Raw genomic sequence first — 23,943 nt, 5'->3', positions numbered from 1 at the left:
AGAAGGGGGAAGAGGGGAAGAAACGCCGGTGAATGCGCGGGAGAGAAAGAGGGACAAAGAATGTGCGAACGAGAAAAATTGAAAGGAAAGAACAGAGGAGGCGGAGGTAAAAAAGAAGGATTTGACGAGGGGGTTAGCGAGCGGGAAGGAAGGATCGGCAACGCGAAAGGACAAGAAACGAGATAACGAAAGAGGGGGAAGAGCGAGAAGGATAATGCAAACGCGAACTCCGAATTTCGAGTTGCGATTTATGCGGAGTTAAACTTGACTTTCGTAACTCACGCTAACGGGACGCTCGCCACGTTTTTTCCGCGACGCCCGTAAAACGACAGGGACGACAACGACGACGCCGCCGTCGATGACGACGACGACGACGACGACGTATGCGCGACTCTCGACACGCTGTCACTTTTTTTTAACATCGAGTTATAAATAAAAGCGCGTAGAATTCGAACGAGAGCCCTGGCGTGGGTGCGCTAGCTAACGCCGAGATATTTTGGGATCTGTGCTGCAGTCGCGCGTGTTGCAGGTACGCGCGCGTGAGAGAAGAGAGAGAAAGCTCATGAGAGCTCGGCTTGCCATGATCGTGCCTCTCCTCCCTCTCTCCAATTTTCCGCGCTGATCACAATGATACTCGAGAACGGACATGTATCGAAATTACACAGATGTCTCATTGGCTCATCTTCTGTTACTCCTACGCGGTGCAGCTTCGCGTGAAATTTTGCTCAACGTTATGAGTCAGGACATAATTAGGAATACGTATTTTTATCATTCTTTATTTCTCCCAATTAATTGGAATCAAATACTGCTCGATCGTCCGTCACAATTTATACTTGTTAAGATTAATAGATTAAAGCCCATTTGCACCTTACTTTCTTTTTCTATAATTTTCTCTCCGGAACTGGAAAAAGATAGAAGAATTAAAGTAAGTTAAAGAGCTTACAGTTAAGCTGCACATTGGTGCAATCGCGGGCCCAAGTTTTCTATAAAGTCACTTCTCTCCTCGATGTATATTAGGTTATTCGTCAATATTATTTCTCTTCGTGTAACGTCTCTTTCCCGTTACTCCGTTCTGCAGAAATGTCGGTAGCGTGCAAAGTTACTTCGCGAAATTGAACCCGACAGAGTACTCCACCACTCGTCACTACACGCTAAACATCGGAGCGCGCGTTTGGGCCGCAGTTGGAAAAACTTTTTCGCTCGCTCGTACGCATGTTAAACGACGTGTGGAGGGCCCTTTCGCACGAAGCGGGCCAGTCGATGATATACGAGGGCAATTCCGTAATTGCGTATCGGTCGAATTCGCGGTCAGCGCGAGCGATCGTAAAACACGATCGAGCGATACGCGAGGCGCGCAGAGCTCGGCGGCGTTAAGTTGACGCAACAATTGCGGGTTACGGTCACGTTCGACGCGAATAATAATGCGTCGAGATAAATACTTTGGTGTGCGTGGGTTCCCCCCCCCCTTCCCCGTTATATTCTCCTCGTTCACGTCCGAACAATTAAAATCGCGAATGCAACGTGGAAAAGTAATTGCCGTGATTTGCCGATATCTTAATATAGCGCTTCTAATATCCGCTATCCCCAGTCATAACGTCGTAAAGTTACTATTCGGTTCCTAATGATTCGCGTTTCGTAGCGAACTGTCTAGAATTAGCACAAATTGCCACGTCGCTTTGACTCTCGTGCGAGTCGATACAGAAAGGGCCTTTCATTATCGCAAGGTGCTTAGTATCCGCTGCAATATGCCGAGATCTTCGTGTAATATGTCACGTGCACACAAGATGATCGGGGAGAAAATAGATGGAAAGGAGATGTGCAAAACAAAATCCTTATCGCTCGTTCAAAGATGCATCTTATTATATATTTAATTTCTTCTATTTCTTACGTACAGTTAGTGTCATACAGTCAGTCGTATTAGTAGGATAACAATTATCTTTTTATTCTACAATAACGCGACTGTAATTAGAAGAAAAAAAAACAACGTAGCTGCTGTCGCTAATGGTATTAGGTTGCAAGATGATTGCAAATGTGCATCGAACAGTTTAATTGTGTTGTATAATTCCGCAATTGCCGAATAGGTTATTTCGCCCGTAGGACGATTAACAATAATATGATCCTAACTGCCGCGACACGTCATTTACGAAGGCGATAAAAACGCTTTTATGTCAATGTATGCGAATCGCTAACGAGCGTGGGCAAGAACTCGTCGATTCGTTGATTTTTCGCGTCCGCGAGACGGAGATCGGTCCAGGATTGGTCCGGCCCGATGTTGTAATACTGCGAAAAAGTGAAGAGCGCGAAATTATGCATCGGTGACCCATTTTGGCGAGGCGGCGGAATATGGAAGATGATCACGGGGACATTATTTCGACGAATAATGGTGGAATAACGGATAACGAATTTTCGTTCTATTTTCGCGATCAAACTTATGTCACAGCGAGTTTGGATAATGAAGATGGAACGTCATAATCTTATTTCATTTTCTCGTATTATAAATCTCGGTCTCTCGGTTTTATGAAAATGAATATCACCACCACATAAATACGATCGCACTTATCAAATTACCGGAGCTGTAACTGCAAAGTTTGCACCTGTCAAATAATGGCACACGTATGACACATGATATTAGGAAATTAAGAAAAATTTCTCTCGCGCGACGTATTTTCGTCCCGCGATAAATAATTCGCCATCGATTACTCGCGAAGGCAGATGATACAATCAAATTAAATCGGCCAGATAATACAATCAAATTAAAGCAGAATCATTAACGAAAGGGGAAAATAGTCTATCTTCCTTCTCTCTTTCTCTCTATACCATGTACATAAAAATATAGACTTGCGAGAAGCGAACGAGCTATTCGAGCCTATCTTTCGAATGTAATATCGATATATTCGCAAATCGAATAATTCAGCAGCAATTTCGAGTCTTCTCTTGAGGCTCATACGGCTGTCAAATATTAAACTTGTTAAGACCTCGAGTGTTAGCATCCGGAATAAAATTCGCTGAGATTTTCGGGAGAAAATGATTTTCCGCACTCGCTGAAGTATCCAAGGTAACTCGGAAGAGGAGGTAGGAGGCAGATATGTAACGGGATGCGTGTCACCTGTCGCTTTCTGCGAGATGCGCGCTAAACGCCATCGTCGTCGCTGGCGCAGCTCTCACCTGGAGCCTCGTCGAAGATGATTCGCACGAATACCTGCGACTTGTAGGTTATTCATGTATTCCAAACTTACGGAATATATGAATAACTACCGGTGGGAGTGCCGTGGTGACGGGGGGATGAGCGGGACGAGGTACGGGGGAGGAGAGAGAGAGAGAGAGAGAGAAAGAGACAGGAGAAAGAGAAAGCGCGGAGAGCTCGATCTTATTGATAAGGTCGATTTATCGGCGACACGTGGCCGCGTTTACGTTCACCTCGCCTCGTTTTTCCGTCCGCGTCTTCTAGCCGCGATCCCCGGTCCCCGGGAACCATTCGTTTCCTCCACGACCCGACATTATCCGCGACGTAAACGTCCGTCGTGTGCACCACGTGCTTTCGTTTACGTGCCCCGTGGCTTTTCTTCCCTCGTTTTCGTATTATCTCCTCTCCTTCGATTTTTCCTTTTCTTTCTGTATAACGCAAACCGAGCGTAAACACAGGATTCTATCGCATTATTTGTCAATTAATTAATTTTTCTAATTGCGAGATGCAACATAATAAAAAAAATATAAAAAAGTTAATTATTTGCCAATCGAATTATAATCGACAATTTTCAAGTTAATTCAAGTTAAAGTTGTTTAAATTAACGTTGTCATTAATAATCCAGTTGATATCATTGTAACAATTGAAACGATGCTTGATTTCTTTGTAAGTAGTAGGATTAATTACATAAATTATCGACACGAGCTGTCTGTTCTGGTCATTTAACTTCTCGGCTTCTCGTTTTGAATCGCACGCACGTTTTTCTTACAATGAGTTTGACGTTTCTCGAGTTTTCTCCCCCGCGAAGCTTCATGTTTCATTCTTTACGAAGCAATCGCCGTTCGATATTCTGTGTTGTCGCCGCCAGCCTCGTGTGCTATTGTTGCGCGTTTGCTTTTGTCTTGCCAAGGAAATACCACGCGATCGCCGCCGCGTACATCGCCAATTACATATCGATCGAATTCTCCAGAACCTACAGAATTTCGTTCCGCTACCTACATTACGGCAATTCAAATATGTCAGCCCGAACGTAAAACCGTTGACAGTCGAGTTACCCCGATGTGTGTTCCGTTCTGTGTTTTCGCAGTCGGATTTGCAATAACATGCTATCCCCGCACATCACGGTATTTATCGCAACGACGTCTATCGACTGGCGTGTCGCGAAGGAATTTGTACTTTGTCATTTCTTCATTAATAAATTTAAGTATTGAGACATTGTTTATGCCACGTGACATTTCACAAATCTGCCTTGCCATTCGCATTGTCATTTCAGACGACATAACGGATATCGTGCCGCTCAGCTTGTATTTATCGAAAAATTATGCCAGAGAATAATCACGTAAAACTGCACGCGATAATACGAAGATTGTCTTTGTGTCTCGCCACTTGCTCGTTATTTATTAAGCGTTGAGCAATTTTGCTATAGGACGAAAGCTTCTCAAATCGCGTCGTTTAAACTCCTCGCGGGTTTATCGAGGCGAAAAAAATAATAATTAATCCACACCGTACGTTGCTGTTTGTCAGCGAGAGTGCCGGTTGTTTTAAGGTTTACAATGATTAACAATGATGATAGGTTGTATATGCGTCAAATTACATAAGGTGGCGGTGTGGTGGAGCGGTGGAAAAAGTTCGAGGGCCTCTGCCTTGTGAAAATTACAGGCTTCACAAGGCTTCACATTTGATCAGCTCGTACGAGGAGGCGTGAAATCGCGTTAAACGCATCAGGTAATTACCCGTGGTGAATTTTATTTCTCGTCGCTGTACGCGCGCGCGCCCGCACGCACACGAGAGTTCTAGAATTTTGCGAAACCCGATGGAAACCAACCCGAGTTGGCAATGGAGCCAGCAACGGGGAGAGCATGATCCTGCCAACCAACACTGTGGTGGTAGTGGGATCGAAAGGAGGCGGAGAGCGAAGCCTGTCATCGCGGTAAAGGATTCGTCCTTGCTGCACTCGCTCTCTCCGCCTACTTTCAACCTCGCAACCGCATCGACGATGACGACGGCGACGGCGACGACGACGACGACGATGACGACGACGAAGACGAGGACGAGGACGAGGACGAGGACGACGACGACGACAGTTCACTATGCGCGCATTCTTCTTTTTTCTCTTCTATTCCTTTTTCTCTTTTTACTCTCGTATGGCGACTCCAAAAAGTCGAACGGCTTCACCGTCGGTCTTTCTTTTTGGTTCTCGCGAGAGAACAAACGGGCGAGAAAGTTCGAAAAACGCGGTGACGAATGCGCGGTAGTCGCGCCGCACCGCCGTTCCCGCCGTCAACTATCTTCGTCGTTAATCTTCAAGTATTCCCAAGGAACTCCGTAATGAATTTGCTGGAAAACGGGGTAGATCGTCGTGGTGTAGGTGTACGTGTGTATGTGTGTGTGTGTATATACACATCGGGAGCGTCAGATAGCCTTGACCTATTGGCGCCCCCAAGTCTGGTCCAAACTTCTTGCGGGTTTGGCTTCAATTCTCCGGAGACTCTTCTATACATCAAACACTCTCCGCCCTCACCGCTACGTCCCGACTGCGGTACGCTGTATTACGTCAGCATTGATAGAAATTGATACGGTAAAGTCAGAAGCTCTCTCGCGTCGGTTTCTTTTTGACAAGTCGTTCGGAAAGGATTAAAAAAAAAAATCGTTTTCATTTCTAAAAATTGCAGAAGAAATTATGCAATTGTTGCCTGGTTTCCTACGTGGAGATCCAAAGAATAAATATGTTTTAAATTTCGAATAAAATTTAGAGAGGTTCGAACAGAATTTCGCGATTTGTGGACAAGTTTCTTGTCAAGTGTAAAGCGGCTCCTGGACGATCAATAATATTTGTATAATATAATATTCCTCTGAACAATGCAAAACAAAGTCAATATAACCTCCAGACGATCAATATAACATTGTGCAATATTCAAATATTGTGCAATAATATTGGGCGTATAGCCACTATAATATGAAAGTATATAAAACGGTCATTGGATATTGTCATAAATTTATTATTATATTTTTAAAATTTGTCAGTCGTGAAAGATAAGTCTTTCCCCTTTCGAAAATGTAGCGTTATTAATGTGTGCGATCAGACACACGCAACTTCAAAAGTGTTACGAAGAAAAATTATCACTAATTGTTTCAACTTAGCCACGTATAAATCACGTAGCTACTGGTGATTTATGATCCAGAGGCTATTATTGGCCTCGGTTATATAATCACACGAATTTTTGATTAAAAGAAAAAAAAGAGGTGAATCTTTCATACTTTCTCCGCGTAGAAACGAGTTTCATCTCCCGCACACTCTCGCCGCTACACAACTTTTTCTACTCTTTTATAATTGCAACGCAACATTCCCGATTACGTTTGTATTTAAGTTTACACAAGTCTCTCTCTCTCTCTCTCTCTCTCTCTCAACGTTTACATCGTATTTTTATCTCAACTATCGTTGTTCTCGGCGCGCGTGGGGGAAATTGTAAGAAGGATTCCGTACATCGCGTAGAAACTTTGCCGTCTCGGAAACTGGAGTAACTAGACGGCGACGTCCCCGGGTGAAAAATGTGCGCCACGTTGTAACGACACGTGGCGAACTGGTTGGTTCCCGAGAAAGCAAGGCGACTCTCAACGAGGAGGAAAGTGCGCCGCGGCGTCTCGGACGTCTCGAAACTCGATTCTCCAGGATCACGACCTTCGGCCGCGCCGGCTTCGTTTTCGGCCAGTAACTTTATAGACCGTATATACTCGCGATCGACGTTTTAATAGAATAGTAAAAGGAGAAAAGCGCGCGCGTTCGCCGATCTTGTTGTTCTTTTCGCGTTATCGCGTCGTGCGAATCGAGAGACGAGACCGCGGCCGTGTCATTTACGTCAAATCCGCTGCGCTTGCAAAAATAGAGCGCTCTCGCGACGATAACCTCCTCGGATTCTAAAACGGTTGCATAACGACGCGTGAAATTATTGCCTATGAAGTGATACACGCACGAGCACACTTTCGGTAGAGAGTAGTCGAGAAAGTATTACTGGAAGATGAAGTGGCTAGAGAATTACGTTAACGCGGACCATTTATCGACGACTCATGACGCCGCCCGACTATTTTCAGCGAGGTCGTTCACATAATTTAATGACATCAGGGAGAAAGAGAAGACGGATAAAGTTATATAACACTTGAAAATGCATAGCGGCAACCTATCTTTCTCCTCTGGAGGCGCAAGAATTGGCATATTTCGATCGTAAGAATCGCAGTCGGGCTGCGATTGAGCTCATTGAGAAATTAAATTTGAATTCATAAAGATTAGCGTTTATGCGCGGCACTATTGATTTCGTTATCTCGATGCTCATCGAGCGTGTACCGTGAAAGTGTTTGCCGGTAAATGTAGTCGGAAACGTTGGTCTTTCCAACAGATTCTATCCATTGATTACATTCCGCAATTTAAGGATTGCGAGGAGCGCGAGGCGGCGGACCCGACGGCGGCGCGACGAATGCAAATGCACTCGCGTTCCTCAGCGAAACGTGATAAAATTTGCAAGCATCGTTTTCTCTCTCTCTCTCTCTCTCTCTCCCTCTCTCCTCTCCTCTCCCGTCAGAACTTTGCAATTAAATACTAATCAGCACACGGCTCGAATCTAATTTCGGTGCGGAAGGATCGAAAAAGACGCGAACGCATACGATCCGATGGCGATTTTGTAATCACTCAGTGATGCAATTAAAACTTATCGCGCGCAAAGTGCACCGCAGGTCTCTTCGTTGATCATTATACGCATCAAGTATCAATCTGTCGGTTTTCTTGGACTAAACGTAGGGACTAAAATTAGGAACAACAATTCGTATTTAGACAAAGGTAAAATTCAATCGATACGTTTTTTTCCTTTATAATTTTTATTTGATTTTTAGCTTTAAGTATTTCTTTCTTTTTATACAGGAAAAATATAGACTCTATGGTTTGCCTATATCGTTATTAGATATTTCCCTCGTACGTTTTGCGCACGTGCGCGCTGATCGAGTTATCCTTTTTATCGGGATGAGTGTTTAGCAAATCTATCGATATTTCCGATCGGGAGATAATCGAGTTTAGCCAGAGACTAATTTTCAGTAGCTGACCGAGTCAAGAGCGAACGAGAGAGAGAGAGAGAGAGAGAGAGTTCCCCTGATAGCGATAAAGCAATGCGCACTTTAATTATCGTACTGTCAGATTCGCCGTGCGTCCTACACGGAAATTATATTAAGCTATTTCATCGAGACATCATAATACCGTATAATCGAGTTATATGTCTTTACGCCGTGTGCGCGATATTCTATTCGCGATAATTGAAAAACCGCGGGGTGCGATATTAATCCGACGAATTGACGCATCAATACGACGAACCACCCACGCGAGATTTGAAAAGCGTGTGCAGTTCTCGGTGCTCACGTCGGAAAGGTGCATGCGCGCACGCTTCACGCGATCGCGATTCACCTCGGCGAATTTACCTCGACGTTCGCGAAGTAGACGAAAGCCGCGATTTTTACGGGAAGTTCGACCCACGCGCGAGTTTCTCGCGAGTTCGAGAAACTCGGGGAAGCGATGTTTCCGCAAGTACGTACGAGCGTAGAACTCGATGCAACCGCCGATCTCGATGCTTTATAATCTGACGCGGTTCGACGGAAGCTCGGAGAAGGGAGGAGGAGCAGAGAGAGAGAGAGAGAGAGAGAGAGAGAGAGAGAGAGAGAGAGAGGAGAAAGAGTGCGCTCGTCGTCGCAACGACGAGATTCCGCAAATTATACTGTTTAAGGAACGAGGGCGCGACCGGACCTTGCGCAACGAATACAAATGCAGTGTCAGCCGGCAGCGCGTCCCTTCGGCGCGCGTGACGAAATTTGCAAAGGAGGGGCTCTCGAAGCCTGCAGCAGCCTCTCTGTCACCCCCTCCGAAGGGGTACTACCACGCTCGCGGGGGATTTCACTGTGACACACGAGAGAGAGAGAGGGGGGGGGGGAAAGGGGAGGAGGGAAGAGAGAACCGCTTTGGGGCGACACGTGATAATATTTCTGAACTTACACGAGGAAGAGGGAAGGGAAGGAGAGGAGGGGCGTTCGCTCTCTCGCGCTCGTGGAAGAAAAAATTCGTCGGCCGTATCCTGAAAGAGAGACCGAGAGAGCCCGTCGGTCTACAGCCGAAACTGGTTTCGTAAGTGCCGCTTCAGCAATAAAAAGAGACGGCGAGGTAGAAAACGAAGGAGAGAGAAAGAGAGAAACAGAGACGAAGAGAAAGAGGCACGGTAACGCGACCGCATTCACGACGGAGCGCACATTTACATGTTACGTAAAATTTCGTTGGGACCCGCGATACACGACACGCCGCAACGACCGACAATTTCTCTCTCTCTCTCTCTCTCTCTCTCTCTCTCTCTCTGTCTCTCTATCACGCGCGCGCGCGCGAGATGCTCGCCTCTCGGCCCATTCGCATCTCAATGAAAGTCCAGATAACTTTTGCCGCGGGAGATCGCGGGGAAATCTCCGTGTGGCGTTCATCTCACGAGCTTTTGAATATGTACGAATTTAGAACACAGATGAACAAATTTAATCAAAAACTTGAACCTGCGGCGTGACAACGTAAGACGCGTGACACGGTCGATGATGACGCTTCTTTCAGTGAGGGTCGTCCGAAAAAGGGCAGAGGGATATTCGTTCGTTCGTTACGCCTTTAGAGAAACTGGAGGGATGATAGAATTTCCTACCAACAAGAGTCATCATTGAGGAAGGATTAAATCATGAAAAGTTTGAATAGTGTTTCAACACAGATTTATTTGCAGTTATTTGTTATATGGTGCGCTTATTTTATCGACACAGCTTCATTATCCGTTTGATTGTACATATCGCTGGAAGAATTTCTTGTTTACAGTGACTTGGATCGCTCGTTCAGAGTTCCATCAATTTAGAGATACCCCGTATAACGCGTATTCGCGCTGCGTATTATCGAAACGTGACTTTTTTTTTATATGTATCACAGAGACACGGGGTACTAGGACGGCGATGTAAAAAAAAAAAAAACCGTCCGATTTATCATGCGTTCGATAGCCTGTTTTAATGTATCGGCACCGACGGAAACGTTGCAAATACTGGGCGAACTGGTAAAAAAAAAGGCGGAGCTTTTACTCCAATTTTCAAGGATGATAGATCGTCCCCCGTATTTCAAAATTGGAGCGGAACGAACGTACACTCTCTCGTCTCGCGCCGAGTTATCGCGCGCTCCTTTTTATCCGCGGCACGGCGCGTTATTTCTGTCTTCACGACTGACTCATCGACGCCTCGGAAAGAAATGACCCTTGGTCGCGATACCGCGATCGGCTTTGCATGCTTATCAGTTGCGCCCGGCGCAAAAGGCGACGCTATCGCAAAGAACGTTCCCGTATACAACGCATAGTCGCGAGCGAGGCCGAGTCTCAAGTTCGTCGCGCCTCCATTCGTGTGCCTTCGAACGCCGTTTATTGCGGATATGCCGTAAATCAGATTTTAAGACTTATCGAATTTGCATAATACACGATTCAGGATGCTCTTGAACAAGACTCCGAGCGTCTTACCGCTCGCCAAGTTAAACGGCTAGCGTGTCGCGGATGTGTCCCCGCGGAAAGTATGTTAGGCTTCCCGGGAAATATGTTATTCGCGTGAAGTCAACCAGATAATTCGTGGCGATACGCCTGGGCCCTGATTAGAAATTCTTATCTCAATATTCTCGAGTATCTCTCTCTCTCTCTCTCTCTCTCCCTCTCTCTCCCTCTTTCCCCCTCTCTTGTAAGTCTATGAAAAAGAAATTGGCCATTTAAAATTCAACGTTTCGTGTCATAACAGGAATAATAATGCGAGTAAAAGCGACAGAGCAACAGCAAGCAAGCAGTGCGATGACATTCGATTCTCGCGCGCGGTTTTCTGTTTTTCTTGCCGTTTATAACCGTTCGCACGACTTCTTCTACTTAAAGCCACTTGAGGCCACCATTTATAAAGTCTGGCAAGTTCTTCCCGCAGCACATCGTGTGAATCTACCGCGTGCTTTCTCTCTCTCTTTTTCCTCTTATCCCATTCATAAAGCAAGAGATATTGAAAAAGAAATGGCAAGAACAATTTCGCTTTTGCCGGCGGAATAGGGAAAGAGAGAAAGGGAGAGAGACATTTTCTTTCTTTCTCTCTCTCCCGCTCGGCCGGGAAGAATTCACCTGCTGATCTAAGTCGCCATTTGTATTGTCCGCGTATATTGCGGGAACATGTGGCTCATAAAATCGTATCGCGTCCAGCCGTTTCCATTCGAAGATATTTCCGTGCGCGCACACACGCGGCCGCGCGGATAAAAACAAATATGAATGGCAGCGATACCGCCGGCAACGTTATAACGCCATCCGACCGCGTCGTTTAAAAGGTTAATGTCGATATCCCCGATGAACGTAAATAAACATTTTTAGCGGCGCGACGACACTCCGTCGATCATTCCGGCGGCGAATCGAAGAAAAAAATTAGAAGCTGCGAGAGGGATGGATTCGCGATTGTCGTCGCGGAAAATGTCGACACCATACGTTTTTGCGCGACTCTCCTTTTCCTTTCCCTTCCACCCTCGCCTCTTTCGAAACGCGCTTTTCTTACCGTTTGATTAAAATTGTTTAATTAAAGATGTCGAGGAAACAGTCCCTCTCCATTGAGTTCGACGGTAATAAGAAGCGGCATCCGCGCACGAGAGGGATAACATCGCCCTTCGCGTCGCCCTTTATTATTTTCTCTTGTCTAATCGTTCTGCGACAGGAATCTTACCTAGAAATGCACCACCGCGAAGGGAGGGAGAGAGGTGAGCGCACTAAATTATACCGTCACGTGGAGTTAACGCGAAGGTACGCGTGTAAGAAGCCGTCAAGGTCGCTTCTTCGAACGGATGGGTTTTACAGGTTTTAGTGTTCGGCAAATAACATTTGCCGCTTAGTTTGGTATACGAATATAGTTTGCCGTTTAGTGGCTGGTGTATTGATGCAAAAGCCAGCCGTGTTTGGACAGCATCTATCCGGTGGAAAAAGCGAAATGGGTTTACCGGTTATATGCTGTTTTGACCGCAAAAACCGCCCCGGTTTCTACAACAATTGAAGCAACTGGTCGCAAAATCGCCTTCATTATTCAGCTCTCTGACGAAAGAGCGAAATATCGACGATCCTTTCGGCAATTTTAGTTTTCCGGCTCTTCAATTCTGCGTCCAAGGTAAACGACTCGTAAAGTTCAGTATCTCGTTACTATTTGTCTCCGAAAATAGTTTTTTTTTCACGTTAACGTGAAAATTAATTAACCTGAAGTGTTTTTTGTCTATTTGTAACGCCTGTGATCTGCGTGAACATCTTTTATTTATTTTTTTTTTTTTTTACAAAGAGCCTATTTCAAAAGCCTTCACAAATTTCAAAGATGTAGAGAACAAAGAGACTAAAGTAACTCGACGCGCCGAGCAATATTTTATGCAGCGGCGCGAGAAGGGATCCTACTACAGCTTCGCTCTTTCACGAGAAGTCTTCGACTCCGACGATCTCGACGGTTCGTGAAGTTAACAACTTGGACGCAGGTATACCGGCATGGCTACGGATGGAACGGCCATCTCTCGCGCGCGTAGCCGCCAGTTTGCCAGAGCGGCGGGCTCGAAGGTCGAACACTTTCGAGCGTCGGGCGCGGGTTGCCGGCATCAGTGCTCGAAAAGAACGGTAGAGAGGCGGATACTCACATCTTGTAGTGGTGCTGCATGTGGTGGCCGACTAGGTGCATGTCGGTGGCGTGCTGTTGCTGCTGTTGCATCTGCTGGTGCTGCTGCTGCTGCTGCTGCTGCTGCTGTTGCGGCTGCGGCTGATGCATACTCTGATGATGGTGAGTCTGCGGGGGGTCCAGGCTGGATGCACCCAGCAGGGTAGCGCTCTCCCTGAACAACGTTGCCACCTGCATCCTGGCTGTGTCGTTTGCGTTGTCGGTTTCACCGGAAGTGATTCACCGTCGGCCGGCGTCGCGACGTCGCTCCTGGCGCGTTATCTCTCGCCTTTTCCTCCTCCTCCTCCTCCTCTGTATCTCCGGATCGCGGCTTCGCGTGGACGGCTTCGTCACCCGTTGCCAAAAACGTGGACAGGTCGTTTCAACGACGAGCTAGTTGTATCCAGGACAGGAACGAGCCTAGGTAATCCCTCCGTAAGGTGAATACGGTTCCTCCGTGACGGCGAAGCCCACCGTACGGCCTAAGATCGATAGTCTGCTCCGAGATCCTTCGTAGGCGATTATTAGGATCGCGGATGGTTCCAAGAAAGGTTCCTCGGGATCGCGTGATCGCGGAATGGTCGCGGTTGTACGACCTCTTCTTCGAGCGAGCGCGAGACTTTCGATTACCGTGACCGCGAACAATGTGCTCGCAAATAATAACCCTCGTTGTTCCTCAATTGCTAGGATCGCGAATAGTCGCAGGATGCGATATCTAGTCTTTAACGACAGCGGTCGAGAATATAGTCATCGGTGGTATCCCCGTGGATGCGACTATCATTCGCAGTGTTTAGCGAACGGCACACCGTTGCCGTTGCGAAGTCTGTGACGGACTTTCCGCGTGTCTCTTTCTCTCTCTCTCTCTCTCTCTCTCGTTCGTCAAAATCCTGTCGATGACGATTCGTAGTTGGCACCCGCTGATTGCGGTTTTTTGCGTCCCGCCAACACCTGATCCGGGGATAACACCTGATTAACGATCGAAACGCGCGCGCCGCGGCCAGCGGCACGACGACCGCTCGTCGATGCCACCGTCGCGGCGACGGAATCCCGATGTCGACGACGACGATGCGGCGCACCGCGCGACAATTTTTCTCTCTCTCTCTCTCTTATTCTCTCTCTTTCTTTCTCTCTCTCTTTCTCTCTTTTTCTCTCTTTGATGAAATCTATCTCAGTCGAGACCTCGCGAGGTCGTCATCATTGGCCTCGTTGTAATGACCGTCGGCGACGTTACCAGCATCCTCTCCGCGAAACCGCGCGATCGCCAACCGGAACGCCTCCGCGCCGACCGGCCGGAAGCCACCAAAGTTCTCTCTCTCTCTCTCTCTCTCTTTCTCTCTCTCTCTTCTCTCTCTCTCTCTCTCTCTCTCGCTCTCTCTCCTGGGCCCACTCGCGCGCGCGCGCGCGCACACGCACGCACGACCTGGGTCCTCTTGCACTCTCACACACACTCACCCCAGACGCGCTCTCGCGCGCAACACACGCGAGCCGCAACACACGGGATCACTGGCCGCGCGGATGTACTTGGGTTTGGGAGCTTTCTTTCTCGGAGGAGTTTCTCTCCTCCCTCGGCCTCGCGTGCGTCCCCCTTTTCTCTCTCTCTCTCTCTCTCTCTCTCTCTCTCTCACTTTTCTCTCCTCCTCTACCTTTCACCTCACGTTTATATTATCGTCCCTTCTTCACCCGCGACGCGCTGCCGCCTCGAATTCGCGCAATACTCCGTATCGTCTGTCATGTTCTCGCCGCGGCCGTCGCGCGCACCTTTTGAATTACGCGCACCGCCCGCCGTCTCGCCGCACCACCGTCGACGCGGTGCGGTGCGGTGCGGCGCGGTGTGGTTGGCACCCACGCCCCGTTAAAGGCAGGGTGGTTGGAGCGTTCGCGGCGGTCTCTCTCGCGGCGTGTGCGTGCCGGTCACGTCGCGCGCGGAGAGCACGACGACGTTGCGCGAGGTTCGCCGCTGTACGTCTCGCCCGTCGGCCTCCGTCGATCGTCGTCGTTGTCGCCGCTCGTGTTGCGCGCACTCCGCGATACGTCGTCGTCGTCGTCGTCGTCGTCGTCGTCGTCGTCGTCGTTGTCGTTGTCGTCGTCGTCGTCGTCGTCGTCGAGCCGAGACGTACGTATGTACGTATGTACGTGCGTGCGTGCGTACTCACGCTACGCTACACGTAACTCCTCCTGCGAGAGAGGGACTTGCACGACGAAACACGCACCGCGGACGGCTCCGCCGACTTGTCCGCCGCTTTTTGCGTTTCTCCTCCGCTCTCGCGCGAGCTTGTCTCTCTTCTCTTTTTCTTTCTCTCTCTCTATCTCTCTCCTGCCCTCGCCTCCGCGGCGCAAACTCTTTCCCTCTTGCTCTTTCTCTCTCTTTCTCTTTCGCTCCCTCTCGTCGTGTAAACACGCGCGCACACACACACCGCGGAATCTGCAACCGCGGCAGCAAGAGTCGGCACCGCACTGCTCGGCCGTATCGTTCGCTCGGCCGCTCGAACCGCACCGCTCGTACGTTTCCGTTGTCGCTCGACGACGTTCGGCTGTGTTCGGGTTCGAAGCCTCACGGCGGTGGAGGCGGCGGCGTGGCGCGGCGCGGCGCGGCGCGGCGGTAGTGGAGGCGGCGGCGGCGGCGACGGTGGCGGCGGCGGTGGCTGTGGCTGGTCCGGCGCAGTCTGTCCTTCGCTACCTCGCACTCCCGCCGACCTCCGTCTCTCTCCGTCTTGCCCTTCCTGCCCCTCCCATCCGCCTCTTTCTCTCTCTCTCCCTCCCTCCCTCCCTCCCTCTTTCTCTCTCTGCCCCATCGAACTCTCGCATTCTCCTTTCCCTTTTCCTTCCCTCTCGCTCCTCCTGAACGTACTTCTCCGTTTCTTCCTCTTCCTCTCTCTCCCACGCACGTGCGCGCTTCCTCTCTCTCCTCGTCGCTTCCCTCCTTTTCTATCGCTGTCGTTTCGTCTCCGTCACTCTCTCTCTCTCTTCGTCCGTCACCCTCATCTACCTCCCACACCCACCGCCCTCCCCTTTCGTTTGCCCTCTTTCTCCCCCATCTTTCTTCTCCTTTCTTTGTACGTCTCTCATTCCTCTCATCCTCCATTTTCGTCTCTTTTTTTTTACGACTGTCCTCGTCTCGCTCGCGGCCAAGGATAGCCGATGAGCGGACTCAACAGAGCTAATCGATCGCCGGCGCGCGGCGATCGATGATAAATCGCGGCACGCGCCCCGGCGATCGATTGAGATAGATCGATCGCGAGTGCGGGGCTGCGCGATCGTTACCCGTCGTGCGACTACGTCGGCCGCATCGACGATAAGGCATCACTGCGCGGAGAGAGAGAGAGAGAGAGAGAGAGAGAGAGAGAGAGAGAGAGAGAGAGAGAGAGAGAGAGAGGGAGGGAGGGGGGGGAGAGAGACGACGTATAACGGTCACTCTCCGCAGCCGACGGCGAACCGGGACCGAATTTACAACGGATCGTACGTCCTTTCCACCTATGGACCGAGGACATTATGCAAATGAGTGCCGCGCGAACGGCGAGATTGTATTTGCGTGGAGGATGTCGCAACGGCGGATTCTTGAAGATGCGACCGGGGGAGACGGGTTCGCGCTCACATATTTACGTAGGTGATCTTTTTTTAGATCCTACACACTAGCGAGCCTCCTTGAGCATCCCCGTCTTCATCGTCGTCTTGGTCTTCTTCCTCTTCTTCGTCTTCGTCTCTAGGTTTCCTCCTCTTCTTCGCCTTCGTCGTCGTCGTCGTCGTCGTCGTCGTCGTCCTCGTTCCCATCGTCACCATTAATACGTCTTATATTGGCTTCTGTAATCTACTGACAATGCTAACAGTTTCGCAAAAACAGCACTTCGAAATACACGTTACTACTGTCTCTGTGTAACGGAGCGACTCTTAGATAAAATGCTCGATTCGATTCCCAACTCGGTTCGACACAACGTACATGTGTAAAGTTACGAACGATTATCGTTCGCAGAAAGTTTGCGAGAAGTATGTACATCGCGGAGCAGCAGTTACTGTAAAGAAGCTCGTAAATATTGCAAACAGTTCGACGACGAGTTTAGATTCGGATGATGCATTCTTAATTTCGATTACTGAAAATACTCCGCGGGGTCAACGTATTGTAAGGCCTCGTGTTCAAAATTACATTGACGATGCTGCATTCAGGTGGCATCTACCAAAAATATCAGAAAGTCAACGATTTTTTATAGGGTCAATTTTTTTATGTACGGGAACGATTTCGAACAGTGCGCAATTTGAAGCTTGTTCGGGAGTAAAATAACGTCTCTTAACTCTAACTACATACTCTTAGACTTTGTTTAATCCCAAGTAGATTGTTCTCCTTGTGTGAATACGGAAATTTTTGCAGGTGATAGATAATGATTATGCAATCATTGCCTACCGAACGATTCTCGAATGGGGAGCTCGTTCAGGATGGTTTTGAATTCTCCGATTGCGCGAGAGTTTCGAATTGAATATAAAATAAGTTAGGATATATATATATATATATATATATATATATATATATATATATAGAGAGAGAGAGAGAGAGAGAGAGAGAGAGAGAGAGAGAGGGGGGGGGGAGGAATATAGGGTTGAAGTGCGGCTGAAACGGGTTGGTATTAACAATCGGTTTTACCGGATGTGTAGCATGTAATACACTTCTCTAATAATACATATCTATATTTTCCCTACGTTTTCATTACTCTACTCGCGATGTAATCCCGGCGACACCGATAAACAATTAACGATTGCGGTATTAATCGGCCACGTCGCGATGCGGCTCGCCATCCTCATCATCATCGTCGTCGTCGTCGTCGTTGTCGTCATTGTCACCGTCGCCGCCGCCGCACCGTCGTGGATCGCGAGCGGCGTGATCGATCCTCGCGGAGAGAAGAAACAAATTGTATTATTATTCCCCCAGAGTTGATTTCCGATTCCGTTCTCCCGCCTGGACACAACATGGTGCACACGGTGTGCTTTGTGTAACCAAAATAAACCTCGTGTGTACGCACGCGGTCAGCGAACGAAAAAAAAATGGGTAGAAGACTACGAAAATATCGGACAGGGTCCAGCTCTCGCGCAAAATCAATTCCGTGCCTTCTTTTTCCAGTTCTCCGCCTTTCCCCTCTCTTCCGACGTTGATTCTTATTGTTAATCGATTGGAATTATCGACCGCGCAGTCATCGTCGGTGCCCGCTGCCTTCGTCCTGGCCGCCTATATTCTGCTCCGCCTGGATGCACGAACGTCGTCGCCGTCGCCGTCGCCATCGCCATAGTGCGCCGCTCGCTGTGCTCACGTTGTGCGTATGCGTCAGCACGTACAATATCTGCGTGCACACGTAGCTTTGCGTTTGTGTGCGCGCGATGTGTACAATGCGCGAGACTACGAGCACCGAGGCGAGCGCGAGGAAGAGAGAAATGCGTGTATACGTGGACACGCATGTGCACGTGTGCGAGTGCGCATGGCGGAGTGTGGGTGCATACGGTGACCCTGCCGCGCTGGATGAGTGGGTGGAAAATCAGGGACGTAGCGAGGATCGACGAGAATTCGCGTGCCCGCGAGAAACGCGCGTTTTAGAATGTTCCTTGGACCAACGATGCATTTTTCCCATGCGAGAAAAAGTTTGCATTCTTCGTTAATGAAACAAAATACTTAGTGCACCTAATATAATGTATGATACGTTTTTCATAAAGTATTTCATGTCTCCGTTTCTTTCATATTGTTATGTTTTGAAAATGAGATACGTGAAACTTATAATCGAACAGAGCAACCGTGTTGTTTCAGTTTTGTTGATTTTTGGAATCCGTTTTCTTTTGCGCAAAAGTGCAACATTTACCACGTTTCTCTTTCTATCTTATTCTTTTTGGGGCATTTAATATGTAATATTGATTTCTATGCATTTTTTTACATAAAATTTTTTGTGTCTTAAATATTGAGTATTTCGAGCAAATGCATATTAGTTGTCTTTTTATTTTTATAATTAATTCACTTTTGTTACGGTTGTTCAACTGTATCTTATAACAAACGGTACGAGAATTCGCGTGCCGAATTTTACAGTGTTTCACGTGATAATTCATATTAAATCTCTTCCTAATTAAATTTTCGAAACAGTCTCTTCAGGAAACCACAGTGAAATTCTACGTATCGGGTTATTTCGCTCTCCTTTCTCTCAAAGGTGTCAATGTCAAAACCTCTTGACACGTTCCTGCCTGGAGCGACACGTGTCCGTGTGTGCGTGTGCGCATAGCCAGGTTACGAGAGAGGAAGACACGACGAGGAGGAGAGACGATGGGGGGAGGGACGGGGGTCGATGAGCGAGAAGGATGTGTACGGTCAGGGAGGAGGAGAGGGTGATGTTCATGCGTGGGAGGAAGAGAAAGGGATCGAGCGAGAGGGAGATATAACGAGGGTACGGAACGTGTGTGCGTCAGAGAAGGACAGAACAGGTTGAACGAGGACCGTCATCCTTTCCGCGCGCGCGCGCGCACAAGAGAGAGAGAGAGAGAGAGAGGGAGGAAGGGAGGGGGGGGTGGAGAGAGAGGGAGGAAGGGAGAGAGAGGAGCTACCACCCGGAGGAGGGATAAGACTGGCACGCGAGAAAGAGGGATCTAGTCGGTGGGATAGCGACGGAGATATCGTCGAAGCTCACACACACATTCACACACTCTACACACACGTCCGCGGATGCACACTGGGCCGTCAAGCTCGCGCACTACAGACTACCAGACTCCCACCACGAACTTTTGGAAAAATCAATAGAATACAAGAAAAGCCCATGGTGCGCTAGGCGAGCGGAGCTCTCTTTCTCTCCTCTTCCACCCTCGTCTTTTCTCTCCCTCTCTCTCTTTCTCTTCGTACTCGTATTTTCTCTTCTTCTCTCTTTCTCTTCCCTCTCCCCCTTATCTCTCTCTCTCTCTCTCTCCCCTCTCCTTCCCTTTTGCCCACTACCCCCCTTGCTTCTCGCGGCATCTCTTGCGCGCACACGCGGTATCCGTGTTCGCCGCTGCTCGCAACAAAGAGAGGGAGAACTCGCGTGTATATACTGGCGATCGACGGAGATAGGCGGTATGCGTGCACGCACGACGGCCAAGGACGGAGATAAGAACGATGGGTTGGTGAGGAGGGATAGAGGAAAGGAGGGAAGGCACGGGATTGTACGTGAGAGGTGCGACGAGCGTATACGACAGTATCCGGGCAAGTTGAACAGAGAAGGAACGAGAAAGAGGGACGCATGAAACGCGAAGCGCACTATGAGCTTGGTTTTAGTTGAACAGAGATGGCGAACGCGAAAGAGAGAAGAGAGAGGGGAAAAATGCGTTCGTGTGCACTTAATAGACAAGGCGGGAAGAAAGAGAAGAAAAAAGTCGTCGCGGTAAAGATAAAAAGAGATGAGGACACATACACGGGCACATACACACATGACTGTGCGTATCTAAGACGCGCGTAAGTTTCATCGTTAGGTCAGAGAGAGAAAGAGAGAGAGAGAGAGAGAGGGATAGAGAGAGACATATGTTTGTCGTGTATGCAGTATGCACGTGTCCGTGTGCAAGAAAGACAGGAAAATACGGCGGTTCAGCCATATAGCTATAGCGCGAATAGTGCGCGACGGGTTACGTAGGAGCGTTCGCTAATGGGCAGGAGACGAAGAGCCATATGCAGCGAGATGCATAGAGAGAGGAGATAGAAACGAAGAGAGAGGGAGAGGAATACTGCGCACGCGGATGCGCCTTGCCCGTGTTGGTGCACCGAGCAGAAGATTTGCACGGTTCAACAAACGCTTCTCGCTTATGTATATGTGCAAAACTATGTATGAATCTCCCGGGGTAAGTCGCACGTGTACATACATAGAACGCGCGCGTATTGCACACGCGTATATGTGTTATGTTTATATAATGCATGTATATATATATATATATATTTGTGTGTGTGTGTGTGTGTATGTGTGTGTTGCATGTATGTATAGGGACGCTTTGTTATATATGAGGTACCTCCCTGACCAATCACGGCCCCTTTTAACTGCGCGAGTGGATAAAAAGAAGCACGTTTAGCAAAATTTTGCGAGTTGAAAATTAAAATTAATTACGGAAGTAATACCGTCGTTTCGGCTCGATAATCGCGGCAAACATATTGTTTGTCTTATAACTGTTGTGAAGACAATACCGTATTTATTCCTTCAGACTATTGAAATGGATTAATTGTGATTTCTTTTTCTGCTAAAAAATTGATGCGCATACTTTTTTTATGCGAGTCTACCGTAGTTTGATTGGTCAGGAACAACGTACATGTCGAGCACGGAGGTCGAAATGGGACACAGGAGGTTTGTGATGTTGACTTTAGAAAGACATGCCTAGTGTATTATCATCTTTATCGCTTCTGGCGTATTCCCGAATGTGTGATAAATGAAAACTTACAGGCGAAACGGAAGAAAATGAAAAAAAAAAAAAAACCGCTGAAAGTTTGACTAGGTCGGAAGTAGATATTTTTAATGATATACTTTATATTGTTAAAGCTATTTAGACATCTTCACAATTTTAACTTAATTCGATCAAAATTAAGATCTCTTGTCATTTTCTAAAACACTGAGATATGATTGGTGATCTCTTTATGATCTAATTTATAAAGAAACAATTAGGCTACAGTGATTTTCTACAACGGCTTGCTCAAGATATTTAGAATTCATCCTCATATCGCGTCTGGTGTTACTTCATTCTTGTAAATGTTAGTATCTCTCTTTTTCAACTCGAAAAATCAGCCACCAATTCGTGTGAGAAAACTGCGGAATACGAGCAGTCTTCTCCAAGCGTACCACTGACCAAGAGCGCGCAAACCGCGTACGTGCGTTTTCGTTCAGTGGAAACGAGAACCGGGACGACGCGGTCGGGGGTTCCCTTCCTCCGTGATTGTGGTGGTGCAGATTGCTCTCGTGTGCACCGGCTGCCAGTCACCCACGCCATGTTCTTGGCCTCCTCTTCTCTCCTCCAACAAGATTTTTCTCTCGCAGGATTTTTCTCGATTGCGAGGAGAGAAAAGTGCGCGCCAAGTTGTCTACGATTTGTTCTCCTTCGTTTAGATCACATCGGGGAAGAAGGTCACGTAGATCACGCGACGCGACGATTCCAAGTCCGAGCTGGTACTTGCATATAATTTTGCAGCGAGCAGTCCTATTCGGGGATTCTAAGATAATGGGAATATCTCGGTGAGTCCATTCGGCGGATGATCCGCGATTTTTCCTCGCCTATTTTTACAGTCGGATAAAATTAAGGGGCAGGATTTTTAGCACGCGCGGAATAATTTCGGTATTATGTTCTCTTAATTGTGCCAAGAGTATCCGGATGATATATTTGACATTCGTGGCGGGAAAAATATTCGTATGTAGCTGCCGCCGAAATGCATTATTAATTGAAACAAATGCGTTCCGCCGCGAGTACGCGCTTTCATTAGAGTTCTCTTAATGAAGAAGTGTCACAAAATAATTAAACTTATGATGATGAAACATCATTCCGTGATACTTTACGCGATGCTCGATTTTAGGTACTCCCAAAGCATCCGTCTCGCCTTAGAAAAAACATAAAAATTCCGTAGAGATTCATCGCAGCAAATTCATTCAAAACGCCGTATTCAACCGCCTCTTTTTCTTTCTTATGATCGCGGCACATTGGGAGTATACCTGGTTTTCCAGCATCTCCTTTTTTTGCGCCCTTTTTTCCGGGGCATCTATTCGAGTAATTACGGAGAGACGTGAAGGACAACGGCGACAGATCCAAGCGGAATTGGAGCTTGGCTCCTACTAAACGGAACTGACCCAGCTTCGCGGCTTTCTACCCTCCTCTGATTCGCCTCACCCTCTCGCTCTCTATCTCTCCCAGCCTCTTGTTCTTCTCTCGTCCCGCTCTCACGATCCCCGTCGTTTCATTTCCTCTCCTCCTCCACCTCTCTCGACGTTCGCCCTCGCCCCACGGTCGGCGACGAGACACCCTCGAGAAGTTTCAATTTATACGGAAAGTCGTCATGACCGAATGCACAAATACGTGCGCGGTATCCCGAGCGCTTTACTAGTCCATTCATATCAGCTGGCACGACGTAAACACGGGGGAATCGTGTGGCGCAGCGAGATCCGGCTTTGCGCCGCGAATCATCTTAAGTCGACGTTACGTACGTCGCATTACGGTGTGCTCTCGTCGCGCGCTTTAATTGGCTTTCGAATGAAGGACTTACGGGATTTTATAAACTATTTCTCTCAGGCCGCCGCGCGCAATTTCCCATTCGACGAACTCCGACAAATCCAGATTACATTTAGATTGAACGAATAATTGAGGCGTCGGCTTCTTCAAATATCCGAATTAATATTTGAGAAACGTATTAAATATAAATAGTACTAGTCTTTCGCCCAGTATTTTCGGATTCTGGTCAATGAATGTCTGAAGCACTGGCTCGAGTTCAAATACTTGAGTTATAATACGTTCCATTGATGTCTAAAGTATTGAAAGAATCCTTAATATTTTTGGCAAATATCGATTATAAAATTATAAAATTTAATTATGCCAAATATATCTAATTTTAATGATATTTTACAAATATTGGAATTTTGTGATATATATATATATATTTTTTTTTTTCGGCGAATATATTCCGAACATTTACATACTTCGCGGAATATTCAAATCTATGAAAATTCACAGAATGCAAGGCAGACCTAGTTTAGACGCACCCGATCGTGTGGAATGCGCGAGCTGCGTTTCCAAAAGTTTGATGCTGCTTTCGGTATCAAGTACAAAGAAGAGAAAGAGTGACAGGATTGCACACGCGTGACCATTCAGTTTAAAGACCTTGAGAGGCACGCGACGAAAAAGAGAATTTCTTTGCTGCCGCCGTCAGCCCTCTGGCTGGCGGCGTTATGGTTGACGCCTTTTCTCGGTAGAGGTAGATGAAGAGATCGGGGGGGGGGGGAGGGGGACAGAGGGGCTACACCGGTAACACCTGTCGTTATAAATTACCACGATGTGTTACGAGTAACATGGAAGAGTGGTTGCGCGCCGACCTT

At 47.8% G+C, this 23,943-nt stretch overlaps 2 protein-coding genes across 3 annotated transcripts in view; one reads left to right on the top strand and one right to left on the bottom strand.

Annotated features, from left to right (window-relative positions):
- Positions 1–15,498, bottom strand: part of LOC105833412 (atrophin-1) — a 117,717-nt gene extending 102,219 nt beyond the window's left edge. Inside the window, exon 1 of the mRNA XM_028193860.2 lies at positions 12,891–15,498. Coding sequence (XP_028049661.2) covers positions 12,891–13,105 — 215 coding nt within the window. The 5' untranslated portion in view covers positions 13,106–15,498. The remainder of the gene's footprint in view (positions 1–12,890) is intronic.
- Positions 1–23,943, top strand: part of LOC105830581 — a 128,711-nt gene that overhangs the window by 92,787 nt on the left and 11,981 nt on the right. Inside the window, exon 1 of one of the 2 annotated variants that reach the window (XM_028193859.2) lies at positions 17,595–20,725. The exons of the other annotated variant lie outside the window; for it this stretch is intronic. Coding sequence (XP_028049660.1) covers positions 20,624–20,725 — 102 coding nt within the window. The 5' untranslated portion in view covers positions 17,595–20,623. Of the gene's footprint in view, positions 1–17,594; positions 20,726–23,943 lie in introns of those variants that run through there. 2 annotated transcript variants of the gene reach the window in all.

Source organism: Monomorium pharaonis, chromosome 10 (assembly GCF_013373865.1).
Source record: "Monomorium pharaonis isolate MP-MQ-018 chromosome 10, ASM1337386v2, whole genome shotgun sequence".
Taxonomy (NCBI): Eukaryota; Metazoa; Arthropoda; class Insecta; order Hymenoptera; family Formicidae; genus Monomorium; species Monomorium pharaonis.
The sequence above is the reverse complement of the archived record's forward strand: the minus strand, read 5'-3'. Positions and strand labels throughout refer to the sequence as shown.